The following is a 12292-nucleotide window of genomic DNA, read 5'->3' as shown; positions in this document are numbered from 1 at the left end:
ACACAAAAATTAATACTATCAAGCTATAATTACGATATGGTAATTTGATATTTTCTTTCAAAAATAAAACTATAATTATTTTTTTCCATTCCAGTGTGCATTGCCAGTGGGACAAAGGTTGCTTTATTCAACAGACTTAGGTCTCAGACTGTTAGTACAAGGTATTTGCATGTGGAAAATGGAAATTTCCATGCAAGCTCAACTCAATGGGGAGCCTTCACCATTCATTTATGTAAGTAAGATGTTAATGTATGACACTTCTCTTTCTAATAGTAATTCTAATGAATATAATTAATGAAAATGATTTTTCTCTTCCTCTAGTGGATGACAATGAATCCGAGTCAGAAGAATTCACTGTTAGAGATGGCTATATCCACTATGGAAGCACTGTAAAATTGGTGTGCAGTGTCACTGGAATGGCTCTGCCAAGGCTCATAATTCGGAAAGTTGATAAGCAAATGGCCCTTCTGGATGCTGATGACCCCGTGTCTCAGCTGCACAAATGTGCATTTTACATGAAGGACACGGAGAGGATGTACCTTTGCTTATCGCAAGAGAGGATAATCCAGTTTCAGGTAAGCATTACTAGGCAAAAATTATTTAGGCCCAAATAGAATAATTTTGGTCACTAAAATTAATTGGTGCTTCAACCTGAAGGTTTGTTTGGATAGGTGAGAATATAAATAGCTTCAGGCTAAGCCACATGCATGAGAATAAGGGTAGAGTTATATTTCAATCATTCATTGCAAGTGAGATAATACTATAAAGAGATTTTGCTTGATACCATGGGAACAATTTACAATTTTAAAAGTTAAGTATGATAAAACTATCAGCTATTATTATGGCAAAGTAATTATCAAGGTACACTAATATTTATTTGTACCTAAGCAGTGGTGTAGCCAGGAATTTTGTTCGGGGGGGGGGGGGTCCAAGACCAGGGGGAAAATGTTTGAAAAACAGGGTACTAAGTAATGGGTTTTATACTAATTTCAACACTTTTCATAATCGAAAAAACTTCATTTGCTAAAGAAATATTTTGTAAATTCATGATTTTTCAATACTTTGTTTTCTTTTATGAAAGAAAATAATTGTATTCATATATTTCGGGTGGTGTAGCCAGGGAGGAGTTTCGGACCCCCCAGACCGCCTCCCTGACTACACCACTGCACTTTAGTCAGGATAAAGCAATAATGCACTATTTGCCTTTTAAGATCTAAAATAGATAAAACTCACTTCAATAATTGTTTGAACTTTTTATACTTTGTGTTATTAGGCTACTCCATGTCCGAAAGAGCCAAATAAAGAAATGATAAATGATGGTGCTTCATGGACGATTATCAGCACTGATAAGGCAGAATATCAGTTCTTTGAGGGCATGGGACCAGTGCGGTCATCAGTAACTCCTGTTCCAATCGTTCATAGTTTACACGTAAGTATCTCATTAATACATGTTATAATATATAATATCGTCCATTATATGCATATGTACCATCTTTTCAGACCCTATTCACAATCTGGATTACCCAAAGAAATTATAAACAACACCTTTCTATTGCTAGCTTAATCTCAATGAAGAATCTGGAAATACAAATCAATATGGCTCCCTGCCAACCAACTCCGAATCGGAATAAGTTTTGGGGCATTAGCAACATTATATGTACCTACTGCTTTTTTGAAAATCTGACTACATACATAAATGTGACAGACAATAGTTAATGTTTATGGTCGTTGATTACTCCATTATGCCATATTTTTTTCATTCCTTTTTCTATGTGGAAAATGCAAAAATAAATATTTAAGAGATGCCCCCTGGAAAAATCAGTTCTTTCTTCAGCATATTCACAATTTAATGAAACCATGGCACACCATCACCACCAGATGATGACATGCCTCATCAAAACCAGCCATACATTAATTAATAAATTCATGTGGAATAACAAAGTTTCACTCTCCATCGTATTAAGTCTATTCCATGAAGTCACACCTGAGAAAATGAATACTCTCAATGCGCCATTCTTTGGTTGCATGCATTCTTTCTTATTAATCAATTCCTATCCCATTAGTATCCCAAATATTTGCTTGCTATTGCAAATGAGACATGCCATTAGCAATTTTTAAGGCTCCCTTTATATGACTCAATAAAAAACATCTTTTCAGCTGACCCATTTTAATCATCAATCATTACAATAAATATGCAATCCTCTTTTTTACAGTTAAATGGAGGAGGTGATGTGGCCATGCTGGAGCTAACTGGTGAGAATTTCACCCCCAATCTCAAAGTATGGTTTGGTGATGTTGAAGCAGAAACAATGTACCGTTGCCAAGAGAGCATGTTGTGTGTTGTGCCAGAAATATCTGCCTTTCGAGGCGAGTGGCTATGGGTTCGGCAACCCACACAAGTGAGTGATCTAGTCATATCTATTTTTATATATCATGAAGATAATGGGATCACCATTTTATCCCCTATTTTCTGTAACTTTTTTTCAATTATTTCTGTGATAACAAACGATATAAATATGTAATTCACATCCATAATTTCCCTGAATAAGATAAATCAAACAAAGCTTCACAATACGAATACATTTTCTCAATTAAAGTACTTATAAAATAATTCAGTTCAATTTTCTCTTATTTTAACAAACAGAATATCAAAAAAAAATTGTCAAAATAACAAAGGGATGATCAAAAAAGTGAACCAAATACCTATATACAAAAAAAATCAAAAATTGTTCCATGTAAATTTCCAATATCATTCCCACGTAAATTAACTTCGATGGAATACAGGATGGCTACCATAAATATTTTTTTGGTTTTCATTGGAAGCAAATGGTTCATATCAATTTGAAATTTCCAAAATACCTAGAATATATGAATGCAGAAAAATTAAGTTTTCAAATTTTTCAAAATCCCTGTACTGGCATTTGCTCTCAAAATTTGCATTGAAACAATGCTACTTTAGAGAAGGCATTCCTTCCTCTCAACAGGTTAAGTTTTTTTCTTATTTTCTACATGTATTGCATGTTTTATATCTTAAGCCATCATCTTGAAATGTTCAGGGAATAAGGAGTAGAACCTTGTCAATAATCACCAGCAGGTACAGAGGAAAAATTTTCATGTTTGAGATGCTAGTGATTCTTAATTAGGGTCCTCTAAATATACCCTGAAAATTTCAGGATGAGAGTCCAACTTTCAAATTTAAGTAATTTTTCAGGAAATTAAGAAAGAATAATATGACAGGTCAAAAGGTAATATTTACATACTTGTACTTCAGGGAGGGGTATATTCTGATTGGCATACTTAAATGAATGAACACCATACAATATGAGACTACCATTATTAACCACCCATTAAAGAAGAGCAGAAGTCCTCAAATATTTATATTCAGTGTATTTTGCATCCTTTTCTGTTTTCTGTATCTCCAAATCTGCTGATGTTTATTACTTTCCATAATGCTGTCTGTGAGAGGTAAATCATTGTTAAATAATTCATTAAAGTACTCTCTATGTGATGCTTTCTCGGAATATTGCTGACATGAATCTTAAGTCCTTACTCAGGCCAAAAAATTATATTGTTGCCGATATCAGATGAGATCAAGCTGTCCTCCATCCTCATGACTATGGCAAAGCCAGGGCCGACCCTAGCAGGTGCGGGGCTTGGGGCGAACCTTCAGTGCGGGGCACTTCACTTAAAATATTAAACTCTATACCCCATCTACAAACTCGAGCATTTTGAATCCCTACCACTCTCTGGCTAAGTATGTGTTCCCCTCCCAAATTCAGACTTCGTAATTCATCGTTATGATACCATCACGCAGTTGAGTTCAAAATAGTATAATACAAATAAAATTTATAATTTTATTTATTCATAAAATTATAACGTAAACTAAACATAAAAAGCGCGCTTTTTCAATAGGTACGTTTTTTTTTTCACGAACCGCGGTCGCCCCGGTCGCCCCCCCCTAAGGCCGGCCCTGGCCAAAGCTAAATGGTGATTTTGACCTGGTAAAAAAACCCTACCTAAGAGTTTTCAACAAAAGTTTATAGATAACTTGATGTTAAAATAGTTTTAATGTATTCTTGATACAATTTTTAATTCTATTTCGTCTTAGGTTCCTGTGTCACTGGTCAGAAATGATGGCATAATCTATGCAACGGGTTTAACGTTTACTTACACCCCTGAGCCTGGACCAAGGCCACCATGTCCCTCAGCTGATGAAATAATGAGAAGTAGCCAGACACACTTGAGTCGATTGCCAACGATAACAGATGTACCTGGGATCCAGTATGACCAACAGCCTCCTCAGGGAGGGATGTGAGAATGGATAAGTGTATATTATATGAAGAATTGAATGAAGTGATGTAAGGAATAAGTTGCATACAGCTTGCATCACACAATTAGTCCAAAAGAGACAAAAACTGTGAATAATACTCATTTTGGTGAAGAAGATAGATTCGGGTGTGACTCAGAGGTATTTAATACCCATGACTAATGTGGTCTGCAAATGACGTTCGTCAGCACCCGATTAAGGCTTGTGATAAAGCTTGCATTAAGAAGTGGATGAAAGTTATTCCCTGGAGCCTGCATCACAAAAAATAAAACTAAGTATCTGTAAGGTCATTTTTGAAATCAAATTGCTCCGAGTATAAATCAACCATATATTTAGGTTTCTAATGTGATTAAATTTAATGAGGATGCATTGCTTAGAAATATCAGCCATGGGCTATACAAAAAGGTTTAAAGCGTTTATGAATAATTTTTATCTTCATATTTAGCTATTTATCAAGGGAAAACTGAATTAGATATTTTAGATAAGCTCCTTTTTGTATAACTTCCAAGGGACGTGTATCGATAGATAATGCCCATGATATGTATTTGCCATGATATCAAAAATTTACCCTGGTACTTTTGTGGTCGATGTGAGAAATCTGAGTTCAGATTTTTGAAAGGTCTCAGATGCCAGAATATTTGTTGTGAATGAAAAGACTTTTAGGAAGTGACTTTGAAAACTTACGAACGAAATTATTCACCTTAATGATGATTTTCCTATTGAACTTGAGAAACACATATCTCTTTCCAAGTGCATGCTTCAATCTAATCAACCCTCTTGGTGCCATGAGCTAATGTATAAAATGGGCTATTTTTTATGAGAATATTTTTTTCCTTTCCAAGCAAAACACCCTAGGACTGGTGAATCAATGGAAAAATGTGGTCAAAATGAAATCTTAACTTAAATTTGTTTTTTTTTTCAGTGATACCAAGCTAAAATAATTTTGAACATTCCTTATTCATTACATGATTTAAATTTTGAAAAGCATAGATATGTACTTTAATGGAGGCCAATTTACTCAAATCTTGAAACTAAAAATTTAAGTTAAGTTACCCTCAGAAGCTTCCCATTGAAAGTGAATGGCACTAAGAGGATATAAGCTCTTTCCAAATTTTCACACACATACATGTAATTTTTTGTACTATTTACAACACACACCCTGTTTTAAGATCTATTACTATTCATGACACCAAGGTAACCAAAAAAGAACAGTTTTGTTTTTTAATCATGGGTGGTATTCCTACATGCCTGAAAATGTTAACAACATCTACGAACTCTATTACTGGCTTCAGTTGGTGGTATTTGACTATCATGCGCCCGAGGCACTTACGCTTGGTAGTTCTAGTACAATGTTCATAACTTTTTTGGGAAATTAGTGAGACTAGTATGGAATGTTTTTTTTTTTAAATCCCCATTACATTTATACTATGCTTAACAGGAATGGAACACAATAATACAGTTTTTTTGGATTCCTTAATGACAGGGAAATAATCAGAAAATTTGAACAGATAAAAAAGATTTACAGTTTTAAATACTTTTGAAAGAGAATTCAAGTGGTAGAACATGAACAAATGGACATAATCTTCCTTAATAGGATAGTTGCATGGTGATTGAGACATTATATAAGTGAGAGTAAAAGTGTATGAGTGATCTCTCTGCATAGATCTGACAATTAATTACAACACGTTTCATCATCACAAACATACCATCATAATCAAATACAGACTTACATATTAGTAATTTTGGAGTACTATCCTCATCTTTTGAAGAGGAAATTAAATTCTAAAGTGAGCTAATTCTGTATCAATTTATGAGCAATGGATGGTTTCTGATGCTTCTTGGCATATTTTCTAATGCTATTGCTAAATCTCTCTTGTTCATTTGGTGTTTCACCTTGGGTATGTGAAGATGACAAACCAAAAAGATACACAGCAACTTCTGGAATAAACATCCATTAATCTTAGGTTTTGATAGCAAAAGGAAAGCCATAAATCAGTTGCACCTAAACCCCCCCAGCCTTAATTCCTAGCTACGCCCCTGATTTTGAAAGCAATTTTTTCCCGTGGCCAGAAGTGTTCGCCACCATTAAAGCTGAATTAAAATCATCTCTAGTAGAAAGGAGAAACTCCAAAGACATCTCATTCATGTATTTCCTATGTGCCTTAAGGAGAATTTGTTTATTATTTGAGAGCATTTCTAATATTCAATTCAATTTCTTTAGAAAAGCAAGGGGAGCTCAATCACAAATTTTATTTTCCCAACTGGCCTAACACTCCCTAAACCTGGGAATTCATCCAAAAGTTTACTGACAAAATCTGTCCAATTTTGTTTTTCTTTCTGAAATTATCAATGGAAGGATAGCTCCTAAATTTGCCTTTATGTTATTAGGCTGTCTTCACTTTTTCATTGAGTAGGACAAGTCTAAGGTATAAACCATGAGAAGCTTTCTGTTCCAACTTAATCTAGAGAGTACACTCATAACAAAACCACATCAATGTAACACAAGGGTACGTGAATTCTATGATTACTATCCACTTTGTGGTCTACATACTATTGTACCCGCTTCAATCAAGGAATACGAAATAGGTTTGTACTAAAAATGCAGCTGCATGATTTTTCTTTCACATGGACATCAAACATTTATATTTGCATTACAAGTAGGATATAATGCTTCCGCACCTTATTACAGTAGGCCCACTAGTTTTCCATTACTTCATATTCATGTGTTTGCAGCCTCATCATTGCTTACTTATCCATTCTGTGTTTTGCATTTATTCACTTCGTACAAATATATATCCGCTCTTTCTAGGTGGTACCCCATTTGTAATCCATTTGAAATTAAATAAACCCCATGAATGTCATATTTAATTGAGCAATTTATAGCATATGACTTGGAAGAGATATGTATTCTGTTTCCTCAAAACTGCAATCACATAGCTCTTTGGCTAGTTTTACAAATATGAAATTTTGTTTTAATACACGCTATGATAGGGGTACCCACAGATAGGTTGATATGCACAGTGAAGCACTGAACTTATGGGCATTCAAAAACCTTTTATGGGGAGACCAAAAAATAAAAGTAATTGCTCTTAATAATTAGGTACTTCAAATGTCAGTAAATATGGATGACGAGTGGTACCCTCTACAAGCACAAGTCTAGAAAATACACGTTAAAATTTTTTGAAAGAGATGGGTTTCATTTGTATTTGGGGAGGTTAAGTCATCCGGTTTGGAGGGGTAAGCCCTCGAGACACAGTACCCCTTGCACACCCCTAGTTAAGTGGCATGAGAGGCTTTTCCAAGTAAAGATCTGTAATTTGGTTTAAAACGTTTGAATGCTCGTCTCAGGATTGAGATTTCAAGCCCCTCCAGGGCCATTCTCCACTCAGGGTGTGAAAACGGCAACCTAACAGTGTTTTTTTCCCTGTAGACACCAATAGAAAAGCTTTCTGGATTTCAGTGGAACATGGAGCACCAGGAGAAAATGAGAACCAAAATAGAAATTAATTATACGGAAATACAGCCAAAAATTACACAATTGCCTTCTCAACGATGAAAAGTAGATTCACTCTAATGAAAGGGCATTGGCTAGTCCAAAGGTCATAGCATGCAACTCTCTCAAGCATGGAAGTTAAACCGAATTGCACCAATAGGAAAAGAATATAAGTGAAAATACTCATTATTTACGAGGAGTGAAATGTGAAAGAGAATGCTTAAATGCAAGTATATAATAACTTGAATTAGTAACAGACGTAATTGTCAGTCTTATCATTTAAGATGCATGTGAGATTTTAATCATGTATAAGAACTAAAAATGGAAATGGTTTCAGGAGTAATTTGTTGGAAATTATTAGCAATAAAACAATTGCAGGTAATAATCAAAGATAACATCTTCATTGCCTGAGTAATGACCCATAAGGCACTAATTACTGAACAGAATGAATGAACTGAAGGGTGACAGAGGGAAATCCAATCCCATCCCTACCTCCCCCAGAGGCCCATTTGTAGGACATACATTGGCCTCACTCTTTTATAACCTTCACATAAGCTCTCACAGCCACAAAAAAAATATATCATCATTCTACTTTTCAGTTTAGAAACAGAAAAACACATTCTTAAGCACTCCACCATGGTATCAAAAGAAGAAAATTGGCAAATTTGAAAACACCAATGAAAACCAGTGACTTGAGAGTAAAATTGTATCAATACTATCAATTCTATATTGAATCTTGCTGAAGAAAAATACTTATTGCTTAATTACACACGAGGGTATCATTCAAATACACCATCCAAAATTAATGACATAATTTATGCTGTGATCTCTGATGAGCCGTGGCAGTGCCACATCTATCCTATCAAGAGGGAGATCCGAGAAAAGTAGTTGCGAATATTTTAAAGTCTTTTCCAACCCTAAGATTCATAAATGTTCATCTTTCTATTCTATTTCTCCAACTCAATTTTAATCGTGTATGCAATGGATCACGACTGTAATCAAGTTTTCTTTACAGCATTTTCGTGAGTCATTATAAAAACGCATAACTTTTTATGGTTGCCATTCTATTTCAAAACACAACACTAAGTTGTAAAATAGGAGTGGCTAGTTATAATTAACAAATCGTTTGCCTTGCAGAATCACTTTTAAGCTTGAATTTCCTTTGCTTAGAGTCATCAAATTTTCACTAATGCTCTTTTTAACTGTCTTTTCCACATTACTTTGAGATATTTATCAATATTTCAAAAGTACTGGCAAAAATCGTTCAGTTGCGCATTGCACAGTGTAGTTAAACTGAACTCACTCAATCACCGTACCTGTCAGAAGCTGTGGACTTGAACGTAAAGACAATTCTCCTTCATATGTCATCAGAGTGACTTTAGGAGCTGATTAATTATTTTTTTTTAGCCCTATGGCTATCCTTCACGAGATATATCATGTCTTGCTAAGAACCTTCTGTAGTGATTTTAGCTACACAGCTATCCTATCATTGAAGATTATTTAAATGAAGTAAATAAATGGCAACTTGAACTGATTAGTTGAAATAATTTCTGGCTCATATCAACAGAGCTTTTAAAAAGTTTTTTTAAGCCCGAATAATTTTGTTGATGATTTTATAGTAAAATCAATACAGGCATAAAAATATCAATGAAAATTAGCAGTTTACATTTTAATATAGTTTTTGAGAATGCATAGGAATGTAAATAATGGTTTTAAAAGTATTTTAATGAGTAATTGGGAGAGAGGTATGGAAAATTGAGTTTTCTTCGTTATGCCCCCAAAATGTATGGATTTTTTATTGACAGGATTTATGCTGAAAGATAAGGTTCATTCTCATAACTGTCATTTCAGCTAATGTAATTTCCTGTATATTAAGATACACATTCATAGTAAAAACTAAAACCCTTCATTCAACGTATTAAATGCTCATGCTATTTTTTTACTCAAAGACTGCATGCACAGTCAAATAAATAGAAAAAATACTACTTCGCAATGGGACAAAAACCAAATTTAAGGCTTAAGTGGCATAAATACAGCATTAAATAGCTGATTCATACGTATTTTTCAAAAGAATCATCTGCATTCCATGATCATCAAATCACTAAAAGGAATTTCATCACCAACTAAATATTTAGAGAGTTCATCAGTGCCTATAAAGATGTATTTATTTTAATGATGCTTTTGGTTAAGTATGGCAAGAACTTTTCAGAAGAGAATGTGATACATATTAAGGACAGGGCTATTAAGTTGGGGTATTATAAATGGAAAGAAATGTAATTACGGGTAAGCCCATTCATTTTTAATAATTTGAGGATGTGGAATTAACTTATTTCGGATTTAATTGTAACTAAATAAAATAAAAACGTTCAACTATAAATTTTCAAAGGAGAAAGGGCCACTGCAATTTATAATCATTTTTATGTGCAATTTTTTACTGTTTCTAGGTGTGATTCGGTAATGGTAGTATTGTAAAAGTTGTTTCTCAAATTGTAAAAAATTGGTTTGTACAGAGGATAAGGTAGCCTAATTCATCTTTGTACAGTATTTAAGACATGTTTGCTAAACAAAGCTGGTGTTAACTCATGTCAGAGCAATAAATAAATATATATTATATTATATCTTTTTAAAATGTTGTCAATAATTTGAAAATGAGCCTCTTAGAACAGCTGTGACCACTCCACACCTGTTGCCATCTCATTGCAGACACCAGGGAACTTGAGACAGATGGATGACCTTCTTATGAAAATACCACAAGGTAATGATACACAGAAATGATAAGACAGAGAATTTACTATGGTATTCCTATGTTGAAAACAAATTAAATGTGACCAAAATTTAAGCAAATAGATTTTCTCCCTAGTCGTACTTCGAAATTGTAAAATTCAAGATCAAATACCCAAATTTATACCAGTAATTACAACATCAGCATATCTTTTGCAGTATTATTTTATAATCATTAAAATTTACTGATGATATTAAATAAAAACACTCAATTTCTTACTTGTACTCCACAGGAGGTAGAGGAATAGTTGTGTATTTCCAGTCTGAATTTTTCAGGAATGAGTCCACAATTAAGTCCCTTTGTTAAATTTTGCCTAAAAATTTTGATTAAACACTTATTATCTTGTATGACCCCATCATTTACTTCCATGAATGCTTTTTTGCAATTACTTGTCTCCTCCTTTTTTGTCAATCCCAGGAAATTTTAATACCTCTTGTTAGATTAAAGGCGCTTAGTTTATTCTTTGTAACTTAATACTTATCTCCAAGTTAATTAATTCTTGGAAATGAAAGTGGCTTGGTTAATCAGCCTCGAAGGCACACAAAGTCTGAATAAAGCACTCTCATCTTCGTCTCAAGTCTAGAGTTTAGCACCTCACTGCCAACACGGTGAACAATTCTATGCTGAGGTGGCACTGTTGACTCAGCTATAGGTGAAGTATTTATCTCCCAGAATATACTCCATACTCGAGTATATACTCTACATTTTATCTTAGCTTTGCACTTTTTAATCCTCAGAACTCAATTTTTAATCATTAGCTTCTAATTTGAGTTGCAGAGACCATCAGTGTGGACACAGGCCAGTGCCACACACCGCTGAAAATGCCTCAGATTCTGCCATCAAATGTTTACTGTCGGTACCCATGTCCACTAAAGTCTCATATAACTTATGTCTTGTTACATCTCAGCTTAGATTATGTATCATAATCAGTAGCATAACAAAAAGGGGATGAACAGGACATTGTAAAGGGAGGGGGTGCCAAAAGTGGATCTTGAACATTTGTGTACTAGGGGGTGCCTACCATCCAGTTAGCTCCAGAGACCAAGTAGCCTCAGTACATCACTGATCTCAATATACGCGCGATGATATTCAATGCCAAAATTCTTACCTGTAACTTTACAATAGCTGAGTATATATTAGTAGCTCTACAGCAATAACTTGGGTGCATGCCGAAAATTCCTGAATAATAATAATCCAAAATGGACTATCCACACACACACAATGCTGCTATTGTATGTTATCTTCATTCTCGGGTCCAAAACTGCAAAAATATATATTGTAAACCTGGGGAAAACGATTAGCATTAAGTCTATTTTTCCTTGTTTTCAATACTAAATGACCATGTCCCTAAATGACAGCACAAGTTCATATTTACCTTAGAATAAAAAGAAAATTTCAGGGCATTATGGCCAAGGTTAAGTTGTAAAAAGGGAATTAAGGATGGTCAGTAGTGATTCTTCGTGCCAAGGTAGTGATGCCCCTTAAGTAGGGAATTTCATTGAGCCTCATATCATACAAAAAAGGAAATTTTTAGAAATCCAAGGATAAAGTCCTTTTGAAGGCAATACATATATGGTATATTTAAACTCCCCAGGCACTATGTATAACCCAAAGCCACAAACTACAGCTTATTGAGAAGGATAAAAATCCTGTCTACTTATGGACATGTCATGAAGCTCCGAATGCTACA

The 12292-nt window shown here is 34.3% G+C and overlaps 1 protein-coding gene across 1 annotated transcript in view; it reads left to right on the top strand.

Annotated features, from left to right (window-relative positions):
- LOC124171319 (recombining binding protein suppressor of hairless-like) overlaps nucleotides 1–10438 on the top strand; it is a 129750-nt gene extending 119312 nt beyond the window's left edge. The window contains exons 8-12 of the mRNA XM_046550467.1: nucleotides 95–232; nucleotides 322–575; nucleotides 1274–1429; nucleotides 2214–2399; nucleotides 4109–10438. Coding sequence (XP_046406423.1) covers nucleotides 95–232; nucleotides 322–575; nucleotides 1274–1429; nucleotides 2214–2399; nucleotides 4109–4315 — 941 coding nt within the window. The 3' untranslated portion in view covers nucleotides 4316–10438. The remainder of the gene's footprint in view (nucleotides 1–94; nucleotides 233–321; nucleotides 576–1273; nucleotides 1430–2213; nucleotides 2400–4108) is intronic.
- The last annotated feature ends 1854 nt before the right edge of the window (nucleotides 10439–12292 follow it).

The sequence above is a fragment of the Ischnura elegans genome, chromosome X, assembly GCF_921293095.1.
Source record: "Ischnura elegans chromosome X, ioIscEleg1.1, whole genome shotgun sequence".
In the NCBI taxonomy this organism is placed as follows: Eukaryota; Metazoa; Arthropoda; class Insecta; order Odonata; family Coenagrionidae; genus Ischnura; species Ischnura elegans.
The sequence above is the reverse complement of the archived record's forward strand: the minus strand, read 5'-3'. Positions and strand labels throughout refer to the sequence as shown.